At 42.1% G+C, this 27,914-nt stretch overlaps 1 protein-coding gene across 9 annotated transcripts in view; it reads right to left on the minus strand.

Annotated features, from left to right (window-relative positions):
* Nucleotides 1–3,696: 3,696 nt before the first annotated feature.
* The window catches only part of Cep63 (centrosomal protein 63), a 45,745-nt gene continuing 21,527 nt past the window's right edge, over nucleotides 3,697–27,914 (minus strand). For 5 of the 9 annotated variants that reach the window (XM_042281506.2, XM_042281507.2, XM_042281504.2 and 2 more), the window contains 10 exons: nucleotides 25,287–25,400; nucleotides 21,055–21,288; nucleotides 20,605–20,744; nucleotides 19,533–19,670; nucleotides 15,881–15,995; nucleotides 12,758–12,955; nucleotides 11,116–11,202; nucleotides 6,819–7,024; nucleotides 5,840–6,119; nucleotides 3,697–4,114 (listed from right to left, as the gene is read on the minus strand). In XM_042281506.2, the coding sequence (XP_042137440.1) occupies nucleotides 3,956–4,114; nucleotides 5,840–6,119; nucleotides 6,819–7,024; nucleotides 11,116–11,202; nucleotides 12,758–12,955; nucleotides 15,881–15,995; nucleotides 19,533–19,670; nucleotides 20,605–20,744; nucleotides 21,055–21,288; nucleotides 25,287–25,400 (1,671 nt within the window). In that variant the 3' untranslated portion in view covers nucleotides 3,697–3,955. Of the gene's footprint in view, nucleotides 4,115–5,839; nucleotides 6,120–6,818; nucleotides 7,025–11,115; nucleotides 11,203–12,757; nucleotides 12,956–15,880; nucleotides 15,996–19,532; nucleotides 19,671–20,604; nucleotides 20,745–21,054; nucleotides 21,289–25,286; nucleotides 25,401–27,914 lie in introns of those variants that run through there. The other 4 variants (XM_076576925.1, XM_042281508.2, XM_076576927.1 and 1 more) reach the window with 3 other exon arrangements.

Genomic DNA, 27,914 nt, shown 5'->3' on the forward strand with positions numbered 1-27,914 from the left:
TACAGCTAATTCTGCGGTATTTTTCTCACCTGTAACTTCTAATTCTGGACTCAAGGGCATTGTGCAAACAGAAAACCCCTTGCACAGCTCTACCAGATCTTCCTCGTCACTAGGAGAGGGGAGGTAGGTCTTGGAGTCAGAAAACCATCACAGAGCAAAAGGCTAAAAGTCATTTCCCACTCAAGATACTTCCATAGTATGCTGTGCCAAGCAGGATGCTACGTGCTTTACAAATATTACTAAGTTCATTTCACAAGAACTCCGAGGTCTGCCGGGCAGTGGTGGCGCACACCTTTAATCCCAGCACTCGGGAGGCAGAGGCAGGTGGATCTCTGTGAGTTCGAGGCTAGCCTGGGCTACAGAGTGAGCTCCAGGAAAGGCACAAAGCTCCACAGAGCAACCCTGTCTGGGGTTGGGGGGGAGAAGAACTCCAAGGTCAGCAGTCTTTTTACTGCTCTATCTCACAGATGATAAAACTGGAGTGTGGAGAGATTAGCTGAGTGGCTCAGGTTTACCTAGCTAAAATGGACTGTGCTAGCATTAGGAGGCGGGTCATCCATTGCTCAGAGTCCACGCTTCCTCTTGGCTCTGCTAGGGGGAGGGCTCCAGGACCCTCCACAGACCATTTTAACTTCCTTATAAAGTGGGGGAAATGACAGCTTCTTAGAATCTAGACACAAATCATCAGGAATCCAGGACAAGAGGGATGACATAACACATCTGACAAAGCAGTATCTATAAACACTGATGGAAGACTTCATCCCCAGACACGGTGGTGCTGTGATCTCAGCACCTACGACAGGTGAAGGCTGCCCCTAGCTACACAGGATATTCCAGGATAGGTTGGACAACATGAGAACCTAACTCAAATATCAACAGCAATGACAAAAAAAAAAAAAAAAAAGGAAACTTCATCCCTCATCATCTCATTTGGGAACCCTGACCAGTGACAGTTTATAAAACCTGCTAAGAAACAAATTCACTTACTTTGGACAAATTTGGGTAGTAAGAAATCTTCTGAAAAACCAAAGTCTAAGGGATTAAACTACAATCAAAATGTTCTGACAAATTTACACAATAGACTACTTAAGCTTTTACAAGAACACAGTGTAATTCTAAGGAAATTCATAGACCCTCATGAGTCCCTGAGTGCTCCCAGGGACTGGTCTGTCCTTGCTCCTGCCTGTTAAGACACATGGAGTTCTTTCATCTGAAGCTTGGGAGACTCTGAAATTCCAAAACTAATCTACACAGTACAGCATCTTCAGAGCCGGAACAGTCCCTTTAGAAATATATCTTCACTGGGGGATGATGGCACACACCTTTAATCCCAGCACCCAAGAGGTAGAGGCAGGCAGATCTCTGTGAGTTCGAGCCTGGTCTACGAGTGAGTTCCAGGACAGTCAGGACTGTTTCACAGAGAAACCCTGTCTTGAAAAAAATTAAAAAAAGAAAGAAATATATTCAGTAACTCCTCTTAACCCCAGTAACATTGCTCTTGTTCTACCTAAGTACAAAGGAAGGCCTATGGTCATCATTCTAACACACCCATGATGATTGCCCAGTTCTACCTGTACAGCAGCAGCACACTGTTCAGCCCTCAGGAACAGAGATGAAGGAAGGCAGCAGAGTAAGGACAGTGCTGTTGGAGGGACATGCTCAGGATGCTGTGAGAGGAAGAGCAGCTCCCTGCCCCTGACCAGGGCACGCCACACAGATGTAGCTGAAAGTTTTCCTGGTCCTGTCCGGCTCCGAGTTTTATTAAACCAGTGTACAAAAGCATTATCCCACAGCACATAGGTTAAGACAACCAAGCCACTGGGTGCTGTGGGGGCAAAGCAACAGTGATAGAGCGTGGGAAGACGAGACTAAGAGGAAAGCCTGTGCAGCAGCAGGGGGCAGCATGGGGGCATCTGAAGGACGACATTTATCACTGGCTCACCACATCTGAGCACCTCCTAGAAGATGGTGTTGTGCAGGGTGTGAGAACCCCACCAGGAATGAGGTAGCCAAAGGTCCTGTCCCCAAGAGGTATAATCCAAGTAACAAAGCCTTCTCAGAGGATGAGGAGCCTACAGAGAAAATCCTTTAGGAAACCTAGGATGAGCAGCTCGCTGAGGGTGGCCCAGTGAGTGTCCTGTGCAGGTCCAGACCATGGAGGCTCTGTGGGCATGACATGTCATTTGGGTTTTATTCTGAGTGCAGTAAGAAGCCTCCTTAGGTTGCAAAGGAGGAAGCAGTGGCATTTCATTCATGGTCTGAAAGCAGAGCTCTGGACACGCTGTGAAGATGAATTATTGGTGTCAGGTGTTGGAGTGGTACCAGGTGGGAGGCCACACCCAGATTCTAGGTGAGAGTCTGCGCAGTCTGGAACAGGCTTGTGGCAGCAGAAAAGAGCAGTGCGTGGATCTGGGAGAAGCAGAAGCAGCGGGGCCTCCCAATGAACTGGACAGAGGAGAGGGCAAGGACTCAAGAGCAACATGGAGGACCCAGCAAACACAAGCTCTGTCCTGAGTTCTCTGCTGAAATGTGAAGTGTTGGACTCTTCTCAGACCACCAAGGAGACATCTCACAAACGCGGAGGCAGCTCTCATTCCTTGACTGTGAGCACACTGGCCTACACACGGTCATAAGAGCTTGAGAACGGAATGGAAAATATAGAGAAGAGTACGCTAGGTGAGGAAAGCCATCTAGAGCCCTCTGACACACAAGTTAGACGAGGAAGAGCCAGTGACGGCGAATGAGGTGGAGAAGCCAGACAGACAGCAGTGGCAAAGGAGGACGAGAATGACGTTCAGAGGTTAGGTTGTTAATGACCTCCACGGGAGGACAGTAGCTTTTGAGTAAAGAGGGCTCAGAAGAGAGGAGACAAACCAGAAACCATCACTGCAAACAGCTATTTATGGAAATGCTGACTGAAGAGGAGCAAATATCTAGAGTAGATGGGCAGCTTTTCTGTTTCTTTCTTTCCTTTTTTTTTTTTTAAGATTTATTTATTTATTATATATACAGTGTAATGTCTGCATGTATCCCTGCAGACCAGAAGAAGGCACCAGATCTCATTACAAATGGTTGTGAGCCACCATGTGGTTGCTGGGAATTGAACTCAGGACCTCTGGAAGAACAGCCAGTGCTCTTAACCACTGAGCCATCTCTCCAGCCCTCTGTTTCTTTCTAAAGGAAGAAGAAACACTAGAATGTCTGTGTGCTGATGGGAAGGACCCATTAGCAGGGGGAATGGAAGGAGCTGGGTCCTTGAGCTGGCAAGTACAGTACGTGCCCTTTCCTTGATCTAACTGCATGCTCCACTTCCTGTACTAGTCTGGCTCCCATGATCCTCTGCTGCCCAGAACCCCACTCTCCTCTCGATACACCCTCCTTGTGGCTGCAAATCCTGTCTCCCATCTGACCCTCCCTCTCCTCAGCGTGCAAATGCTAAGCATTCACAGTGGATGCCCCATGAGTACCACACACCAAATCCAGCTCTAACTCTATGCCATCCTCTCTTCAACTTCAGAGTGGGGCAAAAGCCTCCTTGCCAAGGACTTCACCATGACCCCTTCTTACACTTCTAGCCAGGCTTTGCACTTAACATGGAAGAAGTGTAAGAAGCCAGCTGAGCAACTTTAGAGCCCAGGCTTCCACTACATACTTCCTTTGAGGGAAGCTCTGTAGTTACTCTACTTTCAAACTGTATTAAAAAAAAAAATCTTTATTTTATTAGTACACAGCTATTCACATTTAAGTCAGAAAGAAAAAGTTTTGCTTTGTGGTGGTAATAAATATTCATGTGAGAAAAGTCTGCAAAGTGGTTTATTCTCACAAGTTACTGCTGGAAGAAGTCCTTCAGAGAAGCCAGTGAAATGGCCCAGGTGCAGGTTCTTCAGCGCGGCTCTCGCCAGCATCATCTCCAGGGTGACTATATTCCGAGTCCTCTGTTTGTGGCGGTACAGGGCTACACGAGGGCTGTGAACTGCCTCACCGTCCTCTCGCTTTCTCTTCTCAGTTCTTCGATGTGCGCGTCCAGACGCTCTAGAATATGGTGAGAGCGTAGCTCCTCCTCCTCCAGAAACCTGGTAGCTATCGATCCCAGAGGAGAGACGGGCAGCGAGCACTGGGAGAGGGACAAATCGTGACATGTGTTAGGAAGCAGGAATGAATGCTCTGACACTATTTGTGATATTTTCTGCCTAGCAATGCTAAAAGGGGAAATGTTCCTCTGAAGAGATATTTTCGTGTTAATGCCAAGAAAGAAAAAAAGGGTAAGTTCTGAAAACATTGCACCACAGGTCTCTTTCTTTCTGACCCAAGCAGTGTCCATGTAAAGTATAAACAGGTGTAGGAAAGCTTGCCACTAGTCTGAGACTATCTCCACTCAGATCTGAATGCCTGCCTGCCACTCAGAGGACAATACAGCCAATGCCTGCCACTTCAAAACTCTGTCACTCTCGCTTTAAAGCACTGAAAATCTGCAGAAAACAAATTAGATGCCAGTTAAAAATCAATATTTTTCCCTTTCTTAAAATTCCACCCCATGGTCTTTGATCTGCAACTCTCGGTTCTAGTAACATTTCAGATCTCAGATTTTGAAGGTAATACAGGAAATCTAGCGTATGTAGTTGGCCCTCATTTACAGTTAGGTTTTAGAAGTGACCCCGAATGCTGAGTTAGCACAAGTCCCTGTCTTCAGGGTAAATAAACACACAGAGTACAGACAAACATACAGCCTGGGAGTCTCTTCTCTCCATTCGACAACACAGAAATGACTTTCCCCAGGCTAACAGGACACTGACGGGCACTGGATTAAGGTTCTTACACTTCCTGCCATCGTCACACGAACACTGCAACAGGAACGCGGACCGAGCCCGCCCTGTGCCACCTCCAGTAGGAACGTGTACGTCAGCTCCCCCGCTTTGTGTGTGTCCACATGGGCACAGCAGGACCTCAGTAAAGTCTAGTGGGCAGGCAAACAGGCCACTGCTGAATAATCAGGATCAACTACTATACTGGCCCCATAGAGTACTGGCACCAACTACTAAGTACTTCTGAAGGAAGACACATGGATGCTCACACTACTCAGAAAAAGTGACATCTATAAAATTCACATCATCACAGGTCAGGAAAGATATGCTGCCAAACTCAGGAAGAAAGTCACTTTTCTGGGCACTGAGGGTTTTTGTTTTTAACTACATGTAAGTAAAACAGACATTTATTTTGAAAACTAAAGGGAAACCTTTCCATGGAACTGCTGGTACATTTTTAAAAAATCAAGGTTACTGAACTTTCACAAGGATGTGATCACAGCTGACAACAGGCAATGAATGGCCCAACACAAGTGCTTCCCTACAAAGGGCAAAGAACGTGGAGCCTAGTGGTGGGGACAAGGGGTCAGCACAGCGTCAAAGACAGCCTCCACCACCAGGGCCATCACAGGCACCCAAATCACGCTCTGCACACCTCAGATGCACTGCCCTCTGCCACCTGCCACCAGCCCCTCCCCAACATTCCCTCTTTTCCTTTCTCACTATCCATGCTTTGGGGCTCCCCTGGCATCCAGAAACAGTCCTTGCTGCAATTCCTACAACACAGAATCAGCCTTCTCTGGAAAAGGCGGTCAGGAAGGTGCAGGCTAACGTCAGTGACTACCTACACCCACAGCTCAGAACTTGAGTTTGAAGTCACGGTGGCTGAATGTGCCTTCACAAGTAAAACTGCATGGTAGAAATGCGTGAGAATCATAAAGGGTACTGATTGGGACCCAGTAAGAACAAAACAAAACACCCTCTTCACCTCAAAATTAAAAATAAAAATAAACGTTAACATCAGAATGTTTCCATACCGCGGGCACATACTCTTCTTGGTCATTCATACAGTCAGACAGGATGTCAGAGAAGTTGGCATCGTTTATATCTAGCACTGAAGGCAAAGAGTGAGCATGGCACAGAAAGTTGGAAGGCAGAGACACGGTGGAGCTGTCAGGGCTGGTGGGAGGACTTGGGGGGCTAGGGCCCCTGGCCATGGGGTCTATGCTATCCAACGTTTGTTCTCGAGGCGAGTGGTGGCCTGTTTTGTACTGCTCAGTCTGTATTCCATCATGTCTGTGCTGGCCATGGGTTGGCCTGGATAGCAGATTAGAAGACAAAATAAATGAAAATTTGTAGCAACTTTTCTTTCCAATAAATGCTGAAAGAATCATGCTCATTTGCACGTTAAATAAGAAGCTAAGCAGCAAGGCTCTATCACTTAGGAATGAGCAGCCCACTTGGAGACAGGTGTTCCTCACTCATTCAAGCTCTGCTCTCATGCTTCAAGCACAGCAGAGGCCAAACAAGCCGCCACTGTGATTCAGAGTAGGCAGGCAGGGCGGCCCCATGCCCAGAGAAGGCACATAATGTCACTGTGGGTGAGAGTGGGGGTGAGGTGCCACCCAAGGCTTCTGGTAGGAACACACATAAGCTACACAGAACAATGAACTGAAGCCATTAGGCTTCTCATTGAATGGATCTTTCTTATGGTAATAACCTAAAATTAATTGACCAAAAATACAATGGACACTTTTTATAAGAAGCCAAGTTTTACTGCTTACGGGACAGGTGGGATAGAGGTGGTGGGAGGCAGCCTGAAAAGGCTCAGGGGAACAAGGTGGCTTTTACACCTACATCCAGGGTGCACAGAACAAAGGCTGTAACCACCTGAGCTGCTTGTGCACACTGCAGTCAGAATGAAACCCAGAGCCTGTGATGACTGCACTTCCCAAAGCAGAGGTGTGCATCACACCGCAGCACACACATTTCAAAGAGACTGTTAAGAAACTTTACTTAAACTCTGTGTTCTTGAACTCGGCTGCTCTGCTGCGTGCTGGTTTAAAGATCCTGCCATCTTTTTTTTTACACATGTGAGTAGCATGCTCCAGCTGAGATTTGGTGTCCATCAGATCTTTCTGGAGTTGTTGATTTTCAGACACTAATTTATTTAATGCCTCAATGTAATTCTCCTGAAGGTCTGCTAGTGAAATCTCTTTTGCCTGATAAAGAAAGAATACTAAAATCACTCGTGAGTTTGAGGGTACTTATGGTCAATCTATAACAGTGCTGGCTGAAATACTTTCTTTTTTAGGTTTTTTTTTTGGTTTTTCGAGACAGGGTTTCTCTGTGTAGCTTTGCGCCTTTCCTGGAACTCACTTGGTAGCCCAGGCTGGCCTCGAACTCACAGAGATCCGCCTGCCTCTGCCTCCCGAGTGCTGGATTAAAGGCGTGCGCCACCGCCGCCCGGCTAGTTTTAACTAATATATGGCTTCACTTAGAGAAATTAAGATTTGTCTTTAGCCGTGTTAAGATGAACACAGAGAGCATCAGTGTGACTAGCAGGAAGGGAGTAGGATGGCTTCCTCCTGTACATGGACATCCAAGAGATGGAAACAGGAGAGGAAAACGTAAAGAATCAGACACAGGGAAAATCAAGAATATAATGAGGGGCTCCCTTCCCACCCTACCCCCACTCACACAGAGAATACCTGTGGAAGGAAATCAAAAGAACTAATTCAAAGAAAGTAATTTAAACACAAGGCTCTAAAAAGAATTCTGGCCAAAAGGGGGCTTTTAAATAAACACCCTCTCATCTTAAGCACTTTTGGCACCTAGTTGTACATAAAGTTAGATGACATAAAAGTAAGGCTCAAGTATATGGCAGGAATTACTACCGTGATCTAGTCTTAGCTCAGGATAACACATCTTATTTCTTGATAATGCAGGTCTACTTTTTTGTGATCTATTTTAAACAGCATTCTACAAAATTACGGTGATCTTTACAGCTTAACATTTCATTTTCTGTAAAGAAAAACTATGAAAGCAAGCTGATCAATAGTGTTCTGATAAACATAATTCACCTGTCAAGTCAGAAATGTGTAAATACACCTGTAAACTAGGAATTATAAGATCTTTCAGTAGCTGCCCAGTCTGACAACATCTCAGGCATATTTGCAGGACACAGGGCTACAATGTCAATTGCTACCCATCTTTAAAGTATCCAATACTCATCAAAGCTACTGCTTTCATTAACATAATTAGATTAATTTGAAAAAGTAAATTCACCTTCCTAGGTGGTAGCATGCAAAAAGCACTTCCTAATAATTATGTTTTGATAATTTATACAAGATATTCACACTGTATGTAACCCTGAAACCACAGAAAGCTAAAACTGACAGGATTTTTACCACTTTGAGGTCTAAAATCATTAAACTAGAGTTTCTCAACTGGTGGGTTGTGACCCCCTTTGGCAAACCTCTATGTCCAAAAAATTTATATTAACAATTCATAACAGTAGTAAAATTATAGTTATGAAGTAGCAATGAAAATATTTATGGTTGGTGGTCACCACAACATGAGGAACTGTATTAAAGGGTCGAAGCATTAGGAAGGTTGAGAACCACTGCACATACCTAAAAAAAAGATAATACTTATCTTTGCATGCATCTTTCTGAAACTGTCAAGACTTATTGGTTTATTAACAACTACTCCAGGTCCATGAATGGTAAAGGTAGCATGACAACTGGGTAGCAGACATGTACTTAGCAGGGTAAAGAAGGGTCAGTGTTCCCACTAGGATTCAGAAGTTCAGCTGCACAGAACTCTGGACAGAGTCTGGCTGTGACATTGTGAAAGCTCTCAATTCTGAATGTGAACAAGGAATCACTGTATCACGTAAGGGTCCCTAAATCTTTAACACCGACAAATCACACGTTTTTTATAAGGTTCTGTAGTATAAATCAGATTAGTTCATGAATTACCACTTACTCAGTGTTAGCTTTATCAGGGCATACAAAGTCATTTGTTGTCCATACTCCCACTCAGTTACCTACCCACTCATCCATTAATCAATCATCCACTAATCCGCCCATTTATCGTCCATCCATCCAGTCATTAAGCCAACTAGCTGATTAGCCAATTGGCTTCCCAACCCCTGCCTCCATCCATCTTCCACCTCCTTTATAAAATGTTTAGTTAAAGGACTGAGAAGATGGTTCAGTTGGTAAAGTACTTGCCATGCAAGAGGACCAGAGCTCAGATCTATAACATCATATAAATGCTAGCTGAGTGGACACGGTGGACTGCCCATAATCCTGATACTTGGAAAGGGGAGGCGGGATCTCTGGAGCAAAGTGGCTAGCTAGATCAGCCAAGTCAGTGAGTTCAGGGTTCAAATGAGAGACCCTGCCTCAGTACTTAAGGTGGAGAATGATAGAGGAAGACACTAGTACCAACCTCTAGCTTCCATACATGCACACACATACACACATGTGCCCCCACACACAGAAATAAAAGCAAACATGTTTTAAATGTTTGGCTATTGTCTCCTCTTCTATTTCCCCCCATCCACATGGGTTTTTGCTTTAAAAAACAATTTTCATTATACTATCAAAGGGATGTGGCAAAACTGAATGAGTATTTCCATCTGCTGTATTAAATGAGAGCATATTTCACTGTATAATCGTAAGTCAACTATTTTAGTAACCAGTTTATTTTACAATACGGCTGTGCCCACTTCTAAACATTTACTCCTCAAGATGGGTTCTTGGGAATGCAAAAGCTGAGGACACTGAAGAACATGACTACTAATATTGCTGATGTAAATACCCAGGTGTACTTGGGGCTGTATATATTTACAAGCTTGATGTCCATGGCTCAGCTGTCCTGAAGGCCGTATCAATATGCATGGCAGAGCCTGTCTCTAAATACTTGCCAACAGAGGCCATATATTGATTTTTAAAGCATTATCAAGCTCATTAGCAAGAGAAATTTTGTTTTTAAAAATTTTGGCTATTAGGGAAGTTGACCAGCTTCCCTTGCTCACTTGAATTTACATTTCTATGAAATATTTACTCTACTGCATCTCTTCCTTATTACTCTTATAAGGAAGGCATTCTCATTTGCTGATACTTTATGTCAGCCTGTGTCTTAGATACTTCTCCGTGTCTCTTCACTTGTCTTTCCTTCTTTTGCAGTGCGAGGGCATCAATTCACAGCCCCATGCTAGACAATTGCTCTCCTTCGAAGTTTCACTCCCAGCCCTTTTGTTGTTGTTTTTATTCTGAGACAGGGCCTTGCCCAGTTTGGCCTTGAACTCTTGGTCCTCCAGCCTAAGCCTCCTGAGTAGCTGGGATTATAAGCATGAACCACCATACCTGGCTTCTATTATTAGCCTTTTTAATGGAGTCTTTTGCCATCCAGAAATTTTACATTTTTATGTTGTAAAATCCTTTATGGCTTCATGATGCTTAGAGACTCTTACCCATCTGAAAGATTACAAAACAACAGCCCCCATTTTTCTAATTGAAATTAAGTGTTCTTCTAGCCTTTTGCACCTTGTCCCGTCTAAGCCTCCATGACTGTGAAATTGCAACTACCTGGGAGCAAATAGGGAGGAGGCTTGTGTGACTATGCATCTTTCTGGAGGCAGAAAACTCCCTGGAAGTTCAGAAAAAAAAGAGTTCAATCTTCAGACATTTGATCTACATCAAAAAATAGACGGGTCAGAATAGAAGTGTCATTTTATAAATTATAAGAATTTTATAATAAAATGCTTAAAGAACATCACACTGCCTATAAACCAATCTTGTTCTCTGATTTCACAGTAGCTTATATATATATTTCTCATGGTCTCTACTAAATTACTGTAATGACTTTAGAGTCAAAAATTTGATTATTCATCCTGTGTTCAATCTAGCACTTACTATTCTAGATTTTTTGACTAAATGCAACAAAAACTGAATTATTTCAAAGCTGACAAACTTTATAATAAAAGGACACTGTGAGCACAACAACACAATACAGTATGGGCAGCCATTTCATGCTACTAGCCGCACTGTGTTGAACCCTTTGCAGATACTCGACTTGCTAAGAACACAGACTACATATGCATCTTACCACACACAACGGAAGACTGTCCTGCTGCTGCAGCAAACCTCCTCTGGCAGGAGGACATCTGCATCTCATCTGAGACCGTACCTACCAAGGGACTGTCCCACTAGCTTAAGTCTAATTCCACCTAATGTCAACATTAACAAAGCTACTTTCAAAGGCTTCACGAGTACAAAAGCTGAAGTGTCTGTGTGTGTACCTCATGCAAGCCCAGTTCCAGCTTCATCACTGTTTCAGAAAGACGGCGATTTTCTAACTTGAGTGATTCCAGCTGACTCAGAATCTCCTGAAAAAGGAAAATCAAGGCAAAAAACCCACATAAATCAAATATATCTTACAAAGCTTTTCCACAGATAATTTTCACTAATCTAGCTATTCTAGTCTACATCCTCCATTCATAGATATACTTTTTAAAAGTGTGTACAGATAGTCTGTGTGTGTGTAGTGCATGCACATGAGGGCATTGGGGTGCCTGCCATGCATGTATGCAGAGAACCAGAGCCATCGAATTCTCAGAATCTGCCTATCTCTATCTCTGCGCACCCCGCCCTACCCCTGCCCCCGCAATGCTAGGGCAACAGAACAGAACATGGAGCCAAGCTTGGCTTTTTATGTAGGTTTCTGGGAATCTGAACTCAGGTCCTCATTCTTGCAGAGCAAGTGCTCTTACCCACTGAGCCATCTCCCAGGCCCCACACATCCTCTTGAAAACAATGTGTCAAAGGTGTTAGCAGGTAAACTGGCATGCATGTGACTAAATGTCACTCTCAATGAGTGGGAGCTGGAGCAGCAAAGTTCTGGGTCACAGGCAGACCCTTATCCACACCCTGCCTCTGCCCCTCATCTCTCCTCTTCCCACACCACATGAAGCCGCACTTTCATACACTGCTCGTTTATCTTCAGTCCCCGTGTCTGCTGAGCTGGGCTGCTTGACTATCTTCATGAACAGACTCCTGCCTTCTTTGGCGCCTTCTTCCTCGGCAGAGGCAGCCTGCAGAACTTCCTCAGCGCTCCTTTTTCAAAAGCTCCAGCCCACTACCTTTCATACCAAATTGAGAACTATCCTAAGTCTGATTCGAGTCACTCTTGCGCACACCTTGTTGTCTTTTCACGACAGCCACTGTGTCTGGGGAAGGGGAATTTCAAATGTCAACTTCCTGCAAGGACTTCCAAAGCTAAATGGCTAACCCTTGGGTTCCAGGCTTTCTGTGGAGCTGGCTAACCAGTTTATCTATATAGAAGTCCAGGCTGTCTCTGAAATCAAATGTGCCACACCAGTGTCCTTCCACTAGCTTTCCTACCGTGTGCATCTCTCACAGACAGGCATCATCCTCCCCAACACTTGAACTATTTTCTGTCTCATTATAGAGCACTACTTGGCTGCTGCCCAAACTACTTCCTCAGTGACAGCTTCTTTCCCTGTCTGCTCTGCTAGCCTATCAATCACAAAGCCTAGCCGACCGCACCAGCCACGAGTCCCTAGAACCCATCCACTTCCCTCCACAGCCCTTGCTCACTGCTCAGGCCACGTTCTCACACCTGCCCCACGCGGTTTCTCCCACCCTCACTCATTCTCCACTTGCACCAGTAGAGATCTTTAATCTAAACTGGGAACTCCATGGCTGTGCCCAGCACCTTGCCCACACAGCACTGGGGTGGCCATTTTCCTCATCTGTATCCATCAGCCCTCCCCACTCACCCTCACTACACTGCTTGCTGACCAGCCCCAAACAGGTGTCTACTCAAAGTTCACTGAAGCAAATGTGGAAGATTCTCCTGGAATGAATTCATTCTTGGAAAACACAAGCGAACATGGAGGAGAGAGCTCAGGTGGCCTTTACCTTATGCTCTGCTGCCTTTTCTTCTGCCTTCTGCATCTCTGCCTTCAGCTGCTTCTCCATGTCTGAGGAAGAGCACTTGGCAGAAGCAATGGTGACATCTCGCTGGTGTAACTCCCGAGTGAGCTGGGAAATTTCCATCTTCATTCCATCCAGTGCAGAGCTGTAGGTCTGATCAGCTTGCAGAATCTGTTCTTTCAACTACAGAGAAACACAAAAACACCGAAAGTTTGGAGCAAGTACTTAGAATTCAAGCATGTGGTAGTACACAGTGTTAATTCTAGTGCTCAGGAGTCAGGGCCAGAGGCAGGAAGACCCCAAGATTGAGACCAGCCTGCTCTGGCCAGTGATTTCAAGGCCACATTGAACTTCACAGGAAGACCCTGTCTCAGAAAACAAGGTCTGGGGATGTAGCTCACTGGTATAGCACTTGCCTAGTGTGCACAAGGCCTTAGAAGAAAGACAGGTTAAAAGCTGCCAGGTAAAGGGGTGTCGTTTCTTCAGTGGTGTGGTCACTGGTAAATTGCTCCAGTAAATAACCCCCGACAATGTTCATGTAAGGAACCCTAATTAAACTCAGTAGGCCTAAAAGAAAAGCCAAGTGAGAGTAGCAGAGAAACTAGATGGGAAAGTGAGATCAGCAGCAGGAGGACAGAAGAGGGTGATGGGGGTGAATATGATAACAATACATAGTACATATGTATGAAACTGACAAATTTAACAAAGAAAACGCACAAAACATTAATGAAATAGATAATGTGAGATAGATCATTGACTCTACTCTGAGAAAAAAGATAAAGAAATAGGATAAATGGGTAGATCACTGAATCTACTCTAAAAAGAAAAAGGGGAAAATATAAAATGACAAAAGGTAGATTACTGAATCTATTATGAAAAGAAAATACTTTTAAAAAGGAGCTACTTGTTTTAAATAGGATAAGTAATGAAATGTTTTTGTCTGAGTTTATCAAATGTTACTGGACTAGACATTGTTATATATTAATGAAGTTTTTCGTCTGAATCTGTCAAATGTTAATGGACTAGACATCGTTAATGTAATTCTTCACTGTATGTATTGTATATACTTATTGAATAGTTTTTCTTGTATTAGTTATAAGCTTTTTTAAATTTTAGACAAAAAAGGGGGAAATGTGGTGGTATTGTGTTCCCCAAAATATTGTGCACCCTAATAAACTTATCTGGGGTCAGGGCACAGAACAGCCACTAGATATAGAGGCTAGAAAATGGTGGCACTCACATCTTTAATCCTAGCATTTCAGAAGTAGAAATCCCTCTGGATCTCTGTGAGTTCAAGGGCCACATTGGAAACAGCCAGGCATGGTGACACACGCCTTTAATCCCAGAAAGTGAGGCTTTAATCCCAGGAAGTGATGACAAAAAGCAGAAAGGTATATAAGGCGTGAGGACCAGAAACTAGCAGCATTTGGCTGGTTAAGCTTTTAGGCTTTTGAGCAGCAGTTCAGCTGAGATTCATTCTGGATGAAAACACAGAAGCATCCAGTCTGAGGAAACAGGATCAACTGAAGAATTGGCAAGGTGAGGTGGCTGTGTCTTGTTCTGCTTCTCTGATCTTCCAGCATTCACCCCAATACCTGGCTCCAGGTTTGATTTTATTAATAAGACCTGTTAAAATTCCTGCTACAATAATGTTTATCTTACCTCAAGACATGAAACTTTTCCTAGATTACATAGACAGAAAATGAGCAATTTTACCAACTTGTATAATTATTCTGAAAGTCTGGTGGTTAAACTTAAAGTCATGCATTAAGTTTCAGAAGAGCATGAGTTACTCAAACATTGAAGGTCAATGTCAAAGTCTATGCCCAATTAATTGAATCTAGAGTACCCTAAGACTTCCATTCTCTCCACAGTTATAAATTAAAATTGTTTGCTTTGTTTTTTGTTTGTTTATCTGGTTTTCACAGAAGAGACATAACAGAAAGGTAATAGGAAGAAAAGGGCAACAGCCTTTGGGAAGATGTTCCTAGAGCAGGAGCAGGAGGGTCTTGTCTAGATTCCTAGCATTCACATAAAATACACCTCAGAAGTTGTATATATCTGTAACCCTAGCATGGAGAAAGTGGACACAGGTCACCTTGGAATCACTGGCCAGCTAGGCTAGTCAACCAATGAGTACTGAGTTCAGCAAGAGCCCCTGAGAAATCCTGTCTCAAAGAGAGGATAAAAGTGCAGGAATAGACAGTAATAGGCAGACACCCAACATCTACTTCTGGGCTCTACGCACACATATGAACACATGCATGTACACGCACATGCATACACACACACACACACACACACACACATACACACACATTGATAGGAACTAGGAACAATCTCAAGAAGTAATGAAAAACATAAATTAAGCCAAGTATGGTGACACACACCTCTAATATAAATACTTAGAATTCAAAAGCCAGAGGATTATGAGTTTGAGGCCAACCTGAGCTACATAACAAGACCAAGCCTCTAAATAAGCAAGTAAATAAATGCCAACAAAAAGGGAAGCCAGAGCCCTTTATTAATTTAGTTTGGTATTTTGAGACAGCCTGGTATAACCCATGCTGGCCTTGATTTCCTGTGTCTTCACTTCCCAAAGGCTAGGATTACAGTGCCACCAGCACACGTGGGGACAGGACCCTTTAATAAGAAGGCTCTGAATAACTCAACAGCCAGTGAGGACACTAACTACATCATCACAAAGAGGAAATACATATTTATCTTTAGCCAATGAGAAAATATAAAATGCCAGGTCACATGATATCTTTTTATAAGAAACAGTATAATTGTTTGGAAATCATCATGATGTTTAAAATAAAGTTTTAGAGTTCAAAGTGAACAGATTTCAATCATATTTTTAATTTACTGTTTCTTTCACAATTTCATATACATACTCAATGTACTTTGATCATCTCCCCATATCCTCTCTTATCCCTTCCTTCTCCCACTGAACCTCTTCTTCCCAGCCAGACTGCCCCAGGTGCTTATCCACTCCTGAACATCAGTCTTCCTGAAGAGACTTCCCTCACTGACCGTCTCCCAACTCAGCCCTCGGTCCACAAATACACTGGATTTTGTGACCCGCCCAGGCACCCAGGGCTTCACCTTCTTAATCTCGGTCCTGTACTCATTGTTATGCCCCTCCATTCTCTTCAGTTCTTCATATTTTTCCATTAGTTCTTCGCTCAGCTGTTTACATGTTGCACTCACAGATTCCAAACTGTATGGCAGAAATACAACCACAAATAAATACACAAAATTCCTGAAATCCATAAGATGGATTATCTAAATGTACCTTCTTGATGCCCAAGACACATCTTCCTGATACTGTAAACTTCATAGCTTCGTTAAAAGTCACTTCCAGTTCCCCATCCCCAGGTGCAGCAAATCCATCACAAACCTTTAGGTAGCTTTGACTTCAACGTTTACCTCTACTCCTCCCCTTGACTTACACTTAGCTGGTTACAGAAGTATAAAGATACCAGCAACTTTACTAACAGTTTTACTATAGCGCTATGATTTTTCTCTAACTGTATGAGAGAGGGAAAGCCACCAAGAACTGTTATGACAGGTGCAAACTTCGTCACCTTAGCAACACATACTCCAGACTACACAAACCTCAAGAGCAGCCTTTAGATCCTGACTCATTATTCTCACCAAGAGCCAGTCCTGAGACATAGGAGCCACGGAGACAACATGCCTCTCACCCCACTGCTCTTCTCTGACAAGATCTTTTTGCTCCTACATGCTAAGCTTTGCTGTCTGCCATGGGCCATCTGCTCCACCTGCCTCCTTGTGTCTATACACACCATCTTTTCACCACAGAGCACCTCCCTCCCCCACCCCTTGGTGGCCAGTACCTTCCCATGAACTAGATCAGATCTACCTGATTATAGTCACCCCAGTCCTCATTCCCAAAATTACTTTATGTAATTCAAGTTCAAATTTGATAACTTGAAGATAATTTTTTCTAGAATTTTCTACTTTAAATGTGCTAATTGAAATTCCTCAAGTCCTTTAACATGAATATTTTATCTCTGAAACTAAAATTTCTATGATTAAAATATTTTACTTCTTACTCCTGCCAAACTTAGCCATTAGCCCTTAGTCCTCCAGCACATATTTCTAGACTGTTCCACAAATGCTTAGTATTATATTGTTTCATAAACAAAGCCAACTTGCCAAATAACTTATTCAAAAATATCATCTTTGTAGTACAACAGCACAAAAACAACCCCCCTTTCCTATTTTAGGTGCTATTTATACAACTAAACACCACAGATTATTTAAAACAGTTCTTTTGTCCTCTTGGTTTTTCAAAGAAAAAAGTTAATCCATTATTACTGAACACTGTTAATTATTAATACTAATTTTATTTCCAGAAATTTTAGACTTTTCATTGATTTAGTATTTGGTATATGGTTACCATGTGCTAAACACTAAGGGTAACAGAGGAGTAAAATCAGAGATCACATCTCCTGTGCACCCATGGAAAGGCAGGGCCTGAGGGGCAAAAGTGTTCAATGTACAGCTGGAAGTCAACCCAGGCTTCTGAACCTGACAAGGGGCAGTGACCGCTATCAGAAAGGCAATCAGGGAAAAAAAAAAAACAATGCAAAAACATGCAATTTTATCCATTATCAAAAAACTTATTAATAATAAGCTTTATTTAGCTCAATGTGATAGGTGAAGCATGCCTTTAATCCCAGTACTTGAGAGGCAGAGGCAGGTGGATCTCTAAGTTCTAGGCCAGCCTGATCTACAGAGCGAGTTTCAGGACAGCCAAGACTACACAGAAAAACTTGTCTCAAAAAAACTAATAATAATAATAATAATAATATTTAGTAGTAATAGTAAGCTTTATTTGACTCAGTCTAAAGCATACACATACACCTCAATAGTGATCATGAGTTTCTCACGTACTCCAAAAGGAGTAAAGCAGAGGGTGTGTATGAACAAAGCACACCTAATACTAGTGCTTTCCAGAAACAGCCAAGTGAAAACAAAAGGATGGAATGTATAAAGGCAACCTAGAAAGTGTAGAGTGGCATTTCTTCTTGTTCTCTGTTTGCCTGATGGCTAATAATTTACGTAAATATTTCACCTACCCTTTGTGCACACAAAAAATTAGTGTATAAGCAATTATGATAAATGAGTTTAAAACAAAATATCAAACTCTTACCAGTAAAAAACCTTCACAAATATGACAAACTAAACGTTTGTAACTATGGCAAAAATAAGCATCACCTGCTACACTATGCCATGCTATGCTACACTATGCTGTGCTACACTACACTGTGCCATGCTGTGCTACACTATGCTGTGCTACACTATGCCATGCTATGCTACACTATGCTGTGCTACACTACACTATGCTGTGCTACACTACACTATGCTGTGCTACACTACACTATGCTGTGCTACACTATGCTGTGCTACACTATGCTGTGCTACACTACACTATGCTGTGCTACACTATGCTGTGCTACACTATGCTGTGCTACACTACACTATGCTGTGCTATGCTATGCTGTGCTACACTATGCTGTGCTACACTACACTATGCTGTGCTACACTATGCTGTGCTACACTACACTATGCTGTGCTGCACTATGCTGTGCTACACTATGCTGTGCTACACTACACTATGCTGTGCTATGCTATGCTGTGCTACACTACACTATGCTGTGCTACACTATGCTGTGCTACACTATGCTATGCTGTACTATACTATGCTGTGCTACGCTATGCTGTGCTACACTATGCTGTGCTACACTATGCTGTGCTACACTATGCTGTGCTACACTATGCTGTGCTACACTACACTATGCTGTGCTATGCTATGCTGTGCTACACTACACTATGCTGTGCTACACTATGCTGTGCTACACTATGCTGTGCTACACTATGCTGTGCTGCGCTATGCTGTGCTGCACTATGCTGTGCTGCACTATGCTGTGCTACACTATGCTGTGCTATGCTGTGCTACACTATGCTGTGCTACACTATGCTGTGCTACACTATGCTATGCTGTGCTGCACTATGCTATGCTGTACTATACTATGCTGTGCTACGCTATGCTGTGCTACACTATGCTATGCTGTACTATACTATGCTGTGCTACGCTATGCTGTGCTACACTATGCTACACTGTGCTATATATAACAAATAAATACTACAGTACACTATACCATTAGCCAGCATTCAATTCACAGCCAAGAAAATCTAAATCATACCATAGCAGAGAAAGAAGGAATAACACGTGCCCACTGTGTCCTCCCCAAGAACAGTTTCAGTGAGGTAGTGGAGAGAAAAGCTGAACTGAAAGGGGCCTAAAAAGGTAAAGGGTAAAGTAGGGACAGTCAGAATACACAAATCTTGAAGAATTTAATTTTGAAAAGAAGAGAAAGAGGAGATTGTTTAATGTAGATAAAAGGGTTAAAGGGGGTTTAACTGTTTTCAAAATGGAAGAGATCACAGAACACTTTCTGTCCATATCATTGTGAAGAAAGAGCCCAGAGAGGAAATCATGGCAGGAGCAATGATTTGAGCAATGATCTCAGACATCTCAGCAGACCACAGGCCCTGAGGCAGGTTCTCCTCTGTGTTTTCAATGAATTAGGAAGTGAAGCCATTGCCAGTGCTGGAGGGGAAAACCAACTTTATTTTCCACTACTGCATTATTTTACTGAGTCCACATAAAGATCAAAGTTCATCTTAACAACTTGAAGTTTTAAATGTGTAGCTAATTATCTACCTGCCTTCAAGACGAGTCACCTCCGCCTGCAGGAGCTCCTCACTGGTGTGGCTGAAGTCCAGCTGTGACAGCACATTGTCTAAGACCCCCTGCCCTGGAGAGGGGTAATTCCTTTCCACCTGACAATCCTCCAGCGGCCTGAGGAGACAGGAGAAAAAGGGATGGGTCTCTTATTCTGGCAACAAAAACAATGCAAGGCCAGCATGCTGTCCCGACTGCTCTAGTAATTAAGCTCCTCAGAAGCTCTTAGTTTGTGGTCTGCTTTGTGGAAAAAAAAATAAAAAAAATCTATACCAGGAGAATAATCCAGGATCAGCAGCAATTCAATCTTTACTAGGATCTGGCATATTTTTCAAGGGGGAAAGCCACATAAAATAGCAAAACCACTTTGCTGAAACTTGATTCCTAACTAAAAAATTACAAGATGGTCAGGCAAGATGTCTGACTTAAACACAAGTCACTCTATTATTTTTTACTATAAACCTGCCCTAACAATAACATACATAAAAATAAACCCAGGGCTGGGGATGTATAGTTTAGCTGATACATGGCATTCATGAAGCCCTCAGACTGGGTTGGTCACACACATTTGGTAAACCCAGCACTTGAGAAGTAAAGGCTGAAGGATCCTCAACATAGTAATTTTGAAAGTAGCCTGGGATACATGAGATCCCATTTCAAAACATAGCAACAACAATAATAATAATAATAATAATGATAATATAAAAAAAATCATTCTCAAAAGGGCTAGCTCAGTGGCAGGCTATTACTGAAGAGAAGCAGCTACTCCTCACCATGCCCTGGTCTCCTAAGGCATGGAGGTTCACCAGACTCAATGAGGAGAGAATAAGGAGTTCCCAATTTTATGATCCTCAGAATCTTAGAGATGCAAATGAAAAGGAGACAAAGCCACCCATACAAATTTTATGACAATGAGAATCTAACTCATAAATTAAAACCAAGTCAGACAAGATGATCAAACACAAAAATATAAATATTCAATATTAAAATCAGCACTCAATGCCAAACCTTCATATGGACCAACAGAATAATATTTAAGATTCAAACAGACCTCATGCTTTCTACTGAGTGATGAGTGTCAAGTGCCTTTAATTTTGTTTGCAGTTTCTCCTTATGCCTTTTTTCCTCAAGGATGAAGTTTTCTTGAGATTGAAGACTTGCCTTCAACTCTTTCTGTTCTTCCTGCAGAGCCTGCAAAACACTCAAGAAAAAAGTCAGATATTATTACAACTTTCCTTCAGCTCTCTCTTTTTCCTGCAGAGCCTGCAAAATACTCCAAAAAAAAGTCAGATGTTACAGCATTTCTATTTCATGAGAAAAGCAACTAGGGAGGCTGACTGTAAGTTTTATGACAAGGACAGTATTAATACAGCTATCAGCAGCTGAGCCATCAGCCTCAGCTCAAGGAGGAAGCTCAGCATCCTGGGACACAGTTCTAGGTCAATCAGTCTCGAAAGGCTCACATACACACATTCCCTAACCTAGACATTATAACACACACCTCTAATAATTTTTCAGACTCTCTCAGTTTCTCCTCCTTTTGCCGCTGATCCTGCAGGATAGTCATATTGGTCCCCATCAGGTCGTTGACCCTCATATTAAGGCGCTCTATCTCCAGCTCGTTGGAACAGATGGTATCCTTAGCCCGCTCCAGCTTACTGCTCAGGTGCTGGATTTCAGACTGGCTGGACAGTTCTACAGACTCTAATTTCTGTTTCCGGTTAGTAAGCTGAGCCTAGAAAAATATTAATTTTTTATTATTAGGAATTATTATTAGGAAATAGGAAAAGAGAAATGATAAAAGAATAATCAATAATTGTACTCACTAAGGAAAAAAATACCCATAAGAAGAACTGGTACTATCAGTAGTTTTTGGACACTTTCTAGCTGACAGAATAAAACCAAATACAGCACATCTGAAATTAGTTCCTTTCAGTGGCATTGTCTATCAAAGTCTACTCAAATAAAACCATTTCAGCAACTGTGCCACAGGCCTGTGGTGTGCAGTGCCTAACCTTACAGCTCTGCATGCCAGCTGGAGTATTTTGCCTTCCCAAAGTCTGCTTTTCTCAAGTTTTAATTCAGTATCCAGACTGGGTTTTTTTTTTTTTTTTTTGGTTTTTCGAGACAGGGTTTCTCTGTGTAGCTTTGCGCCTTTCCTGGAGCTCACTTGGTAGCCCAGGCTGGCCTCGAACTCACAGAGATCCGCCTGGCTCTGCCTCCCGAGTGCTGGGATTAAAGGCGTGCGCCACCAACGCCCGGCAACCAGACTGGGTTTTTATCTATACATTCAAAATGGACATAAAGGTAAACTTCCCTTACTTTAAACATCTGTGAAGGAAAAGACATACAATTTTATTTTAGAAATTCAAACAGAAATATCTCTGTGGAATCCATTTGCTACAGATTTAAAGATTCTACTGTATATAGTACAGGACCAAACTCTTGTACTTTATATTATGGTGACACAATGCAGCTACTGAAAGAGAGAGAGGGAGAGATGCAAAGACACAAACAATGTCTGTGTAAATGAGAGCTCGAGGCTTTAGTGTAAGGCAACTGCTTTGTCTTTTGACCAGATCCCTAGAATGGTGTGTGTGACAGAAGAGTCAGCCCAGGTTGACTGCTAACTGCTATGCATGCAATTGTCTCCACACTTTCAAACACAATCTAACCTTCTTCTTTCCAAGAAGAAATCTTACACAGAATTCTCTCAAGAATAAGTAAATGCAGAAATTGGTTGAGCGTAGGAAGGAAAAAAAAACTGTGGTTCTTAGCTGAGCCTCAGCTCACCCCAGCCCTACCTATCCACCAGCCTGGAGTTCACAGACCCAGATGGGAACCTCTGTCCAAATGAGCACTCTGGAGGAAGACAACACAGGAAAACTCAACACTGTGATCACTATGGAACACTGTGATCATTATATAACATCCTGTAATCACTGTTACACTGTGATCCCTATGTAACAATGTGATTGTTATGTAACACACTGTGATCACTATGTAACACTGTGATCAATATGTACTGTGAACACTGTGATCATTATATAACATACTGTAATCACTATGTTACACTGTGATCCCCAGGTAACAATGTGATTGTTATATAACACTGTGATCACTATGTAACACTGTGATCACTATATGACACACTGGGATCTCTATCTAACACTGTGATCTGAAAGCAAATTCAGTACTGGAGCTTTAGCTGTGTTAAGTAACCATGTAACCAGTTAGTCTAGATTTGTTACTTTAAAATTAGCTTCTCAGTTTTGAAAATTAAGTCTTCTTTTATAGATCTACTATTTCACTCATGTAAAAAGACTGTTTTTACTAACTAGAAATGATACCCCAGGCTGTACTGTGCACCACAGCAGTAAGGGCCACATGTGGAGACTGAGCACTGAGCTGTGGCTATTCTAATTTGAGAAATGCTCTAACTGTAAAATAAACAGGGAGTGCCAACGACTTAGTTTAAAACAAGAATGTAAATTTTGAACTGATGATATTTTGACATACTGGATTAAATAAAATATATTAATTTCTTTTTACCTTTTTAATCTAACTACAAAAAAAGGTAAATTGTACAACTCACATTATACTCCTACAATGGCACTAACTTCAAGAATACCTCTTCCAATACTAAGCAAGTCAGAAAAATCACAGAAACAACTCCTAAAATTATCATTACTTCTCCTAAACAGCTGGCTTTAGAAGCATTTAAAGGTAAATATATTAGAAATCTTTTCATGTACAAACTACTTCAAAACACCAGAAATTTTCCTTATTCACTAAGCATTCAGCATTCTTTTACTGACTGAAGGGTGGAGGTCCTGGATTCAGTTCCCAGCACCCACTCTGTGGCTCACAACCATCTGTTCTAAGGAATACAATGCCCTGCCCTGGCTCTGTGGCACTGCACAACAGTGGTGCATATACTTTAAGGCAAAACACCCATACACATAAGTAAAAGGAAATAAATCCAATTTTTAATGCCATGTCCCTCTTGAAAACAAAGAAAGAGGGAAAAAGTTCCAAATAACAACTGCACAAAAATGTACACATGTTGTTAACACAAATGAACTGCACACAGAAAGCCAGTTTAGATGGCCTGGGGTTTAGCTCGCTGGTACAATGCTTGCCTAGCATGAGTAAGGCCATGGGTTCAACATTACACTGAAAAGATATTTAGGTACAGTTTCTGTAATACATTTCTAAGACCCATTCATACACAAGATTGTCAAGATGATGACAACCATTAACACTAGGTAATGGGCACACAGAGACTTAATTAAATGTTTAGTAAAGATAATCATACAGCATTGACTGACACAAACTTAGTCACAGGAAGCTTTAATTCTTGCTTAGTTTGCCAAAGGAGAAAGAGAACTAGATTTATAAGTAATACTTTTAACTAATCAGATAACTTTCTTTTAAACAAAACTATGAGAAGAATTATTCAAACACCTTTAGTGGGCACAACAGATGTCAGCTCTTTAAAGGTGTCTTATTGTAGCTCCTGTCAAGTAAATGGTAAATAAAAACTCTATTTTTACTAACAATGAAGTCTGAATTACACAGAATTAATCATAATAGTAATTTGATAGCAGTGGCTTAAAGATGATGTAATCAATAAACAACATTAATAAAATGAGGGCTGAAAATAAAACCTCAATTTGTTCTTTCCCAGTCTAAGGGCTATAATTGAAATACAGCAGTGTATCATAGTCTTTAAGAACAGAGAGCTTCTCAATCAGGTTAAATCCTCACCCTTATCCCACCCCTCCCCCAATGAGGACTTCACTGTCCCATTTTGGCTGGTAGCTTCTTGACTATGACAATACAGTCTTTATTCTGTGGGGTGTAGGGCCATCCTGCAAGTCTCAGTGGAGTTACTCATAGCAAAACCATTCACAATAATGTATCAAACAGCTGGTATTTTAGGGGGACAAAGAAGATGAAGGCTTAAAAGAAAAAACCAAACATCTCCCTCTAGCTCTTTGAACTTACCAAGTCTGTCCTGGCATTCTAGAAACTGGGGTAACTACCAGTGTAGACGGATTGTCATACTACAAATAATATACATAACTGATGAGCATCTAACAGGTAACAGAGGGCAACTAAACCACACTCTCTCTGCTCATTCCTCCTGTTTTCTTGATTTTTAAAGGAAAAAAGGCAAAGGAGCTGGCTATGTCCCAAGAAGACGTATCCTAAATTCAGTTCTATTTAGTTTTTGCTGGAGTCATTAGTTTTTTACAAGTTCCTACCACTATACTAAAAAAGCATGTCTGTAGCCATGAAGACATCACTTTCCCTGGGTGCATACCAGTGCAGTGAGATTCTTTCCAAAGTCAAACTACCTGAGCTCCCTAGCTAAGGCACCTTAGCCAAAGTGCTCAAGCTGTCATGGAGACAGACAAAGCAGGCAGAAGTAGAGCCGAAAAACCAATGGCAGGAGCAGAAAGAAATAGGGAAGCAGACAGACAGAGGGCAGGGGCGTGAGGTGGGTGAAGAGCAAGGTTAGGAGAGTGAAGACTGTGTGGAAGAAGGGTGACATGGGAATCTGAGCTCAGGATGCTGAAGAGCTGAGCCACAGGAGAGGAAGATGGGCTTAGTTCACAACGGTTAGCAGAGACGATCCAAGAAAGACAATGGTGACCGACCATCAGAAGGTTCATGGCAGAAGGTCAAATTCAATCAAAACCCATCTGTCAGACAATTGAAGCCTACCTGGATTATCTCCGACTGTTCAGCAAGAGCCTTCCTCTGTGCTTCCAGAGAAGACACCTGTTGCTGATAGACCAACCGCTGCTTCTCCCAGTCCAGAGATTTCTGTCGGAATTCCTGAGGAGGCAATTAAGGTACTTAACACCTAAGTGCTTCCCGACTGCGATGACTCCTCACTTCGCTTTCCTAGCCCCCACTCCCTGGGTACAGCTGCACCCTTCTCCTCAGCAGGGGCTCCATTACTCACTTAGCTGACTGAGCTGCAGAGGAAACTGAATTTTGCTCTCACTGTGCCTCTGGATGTCTGTCTTTCTAAATTTAACACCCTAATGGTGAAGAGGAAACAGACCCATGGCAGTGGGCTGAGGAGCTTCTTCACAGATCTGCTGCCACCTAAGGGTTATTACCATTTTGTATAATTTTTCAGAAAATGATGCTAAAATATTTCCCTTGCCATCTAAATTCCTGACATCCAAACCCAGAATTGAAGAGATTCAAACAGATTTCCAAATCAGTAACCCAATTCTCACTTCAAATTCTGCTAAAACAATATTTTTGATAGCCAAAGTTTTATTATTTTACAGAAGAATTGTAAACGCTTGAATAACATGGAAAATATGCACCACATTTTAACGGGTATTTATAACCCAGAGACAAATAGTTCAAAAGTCATGGTTAGTCAACAGCAATTCCAAATTATACTTCATGAAATGAGCCCGACATTTCTGACACTCAGGCAAACCAAAGGAAAAGACCCTCAATCTTCCCATCTGTCCTCCAGGAATCTCCAGCTTTAGATTGCTCCTTAGATTGTTATCAGTCAGCTTTCTGACAGTCCAGTCAATCAGTCTTCCTGTATGGCATTCCATCATATGTGCCAGCACTGATTTAGGAAAGTTTTTAATAAAAATAAACCCAAACTGGCCCCACTGGAGGGTGATAGACATGGCATGCACACTAAATGAATGAGTAAATAAGAATATTAATTGAAATCAAACAGGACATAAACTTTTGAAGGAATTCAAAGAGAAAGCAAACAACCACCTGAATGAAATGAAGTCAATACAGAATATGAAAGAGAAATTCAATAGAGACAGAAACACTGAAAAAATGTAAATGAAAATCTCATTGAATTAAATAAAAACTCAATGGAAAGCACCTCTAATAAATTAAATTGAAGACAGAGTTTTAGGGCCGGAAAACAAAGCGGATGAATTAGAGCATTCGAACAATAACAAAGATAATAAAGTTGGGGCTGGAGAGATGGCTCAGTGGTTAACAACACTGGCTCCTCTTCCAGAGAACCCGGGTTCAATTCTTGGTACCCACATAGCAGCTCACAACTGTCTGAAACTCTAGTTCCAAGACTATAACACCCTTACACAGACATGAATGCAGACAAACACTAATGCGCATAAAATTAAATTAAATTAAATCTTTAAAAAAGATAATAAGAAAGTATGAAGGGAATGTACAAGATCCACAGGACACCGTTACAAGACTAAATATAGATGGCTCAGTATGTAAACATGCTTGCTATGCAAGCATCTAGGCCAGCACTCAGTAGAAAATCTGGGCATGGCAGCCCACGTTTGAAATTCCAGTGCTAAGGAGGTATTAACAGAAGGTTCCCTAGGCTTACAGATCAGCCAGTCTTGCTAAATCAGGGAGTGCCAGGTTCAGTGAGAGATTCTGTCTCTAAAATAAAGGTACACACACACACACACACACACACACACACACACACGCACGCACGCACACGCACGCACACGCACACGCATTCACATGCATGCATGCTCATACACATGCGAGCACACACATAAACAAAGATCAAATCTGTGACTCATTGGCATAGAAGAGTGAAAAGTTCAAGATAAAGGTGCAGAAAATACACTACCATCATAGGTTAAAATTCCCCAAATATAGGGACAGAGCCATCAAGACACAAAAAACATTTAGAATGTCAAGACCAGAAAAGAACCTTTCTATATCATATTTTAGCTAAGACACTAAACACACAAAACCAAGAATACCAAAGTTGCAAGAAAGAGGTACAAATACATACAAAGAGCTAAAGCCATCAGAATAAAGGGTTTCTCAAAAAAGCTCTAAAAGCCAAGAAAGCAGGAAACAATGTAATTCAAACTCTGAAAGACAATACTGCCAGCCCAGACTATTAGAACCACTGCGACTATTTGTGCTAGCTGATTTCTATTAATTTGACACATACTAGACATATGTGGGAAGAGGGAATCTCAACTGAGGAGTTGCCTCCATCAGACTGGCCTGTGGATGTGTCTGCAGGGCACTTTCTTGATTAGTGACTTGAGGGAGCTGCCATCCTTGGGCAGATGGGTCTGGGCTGTGTAAGAAAGGTACTTGAGCAAATCCAGGAAGCAAACCAGAAGACAGCATTCTTCCATTGTCTCCATTTCAGTTCCCCCTGCAGCTCCTGCTTTGAGCTCCTGCCCTGGCTTCCTCTGTTGATAGACTATAAGCTGTAAGCTGAAATAAACCCTTTTCTCCCCAAGTTGGTGTTGGTCATAGTGTTTTACCACAGCAACAGAATGTTACTAAGACACTATTCTTCAGAACTGAAGGAGAAAGAAAAAATGTCCTTAATAAACACAA

The sequence above is a fragment of the Peromyscus maniculatus genome, chromosome 7, assembly GCF_049852395.1.
Source record: "Peromyscus maniculatus bairdii isolate BWxNUB_F1_BW_parent chromosome 7, HU_Pman_BW_mat_3.1, whole genome shotgun sequence".
In the NCBI taxonomy this organism is placed as follows: domain Eukaryota; kingdom Metazoa; phylum Chordata; class Mammalia; order Rodentia; family Cricetidae; genus Peromyscus; species Peromyscus maniculatus.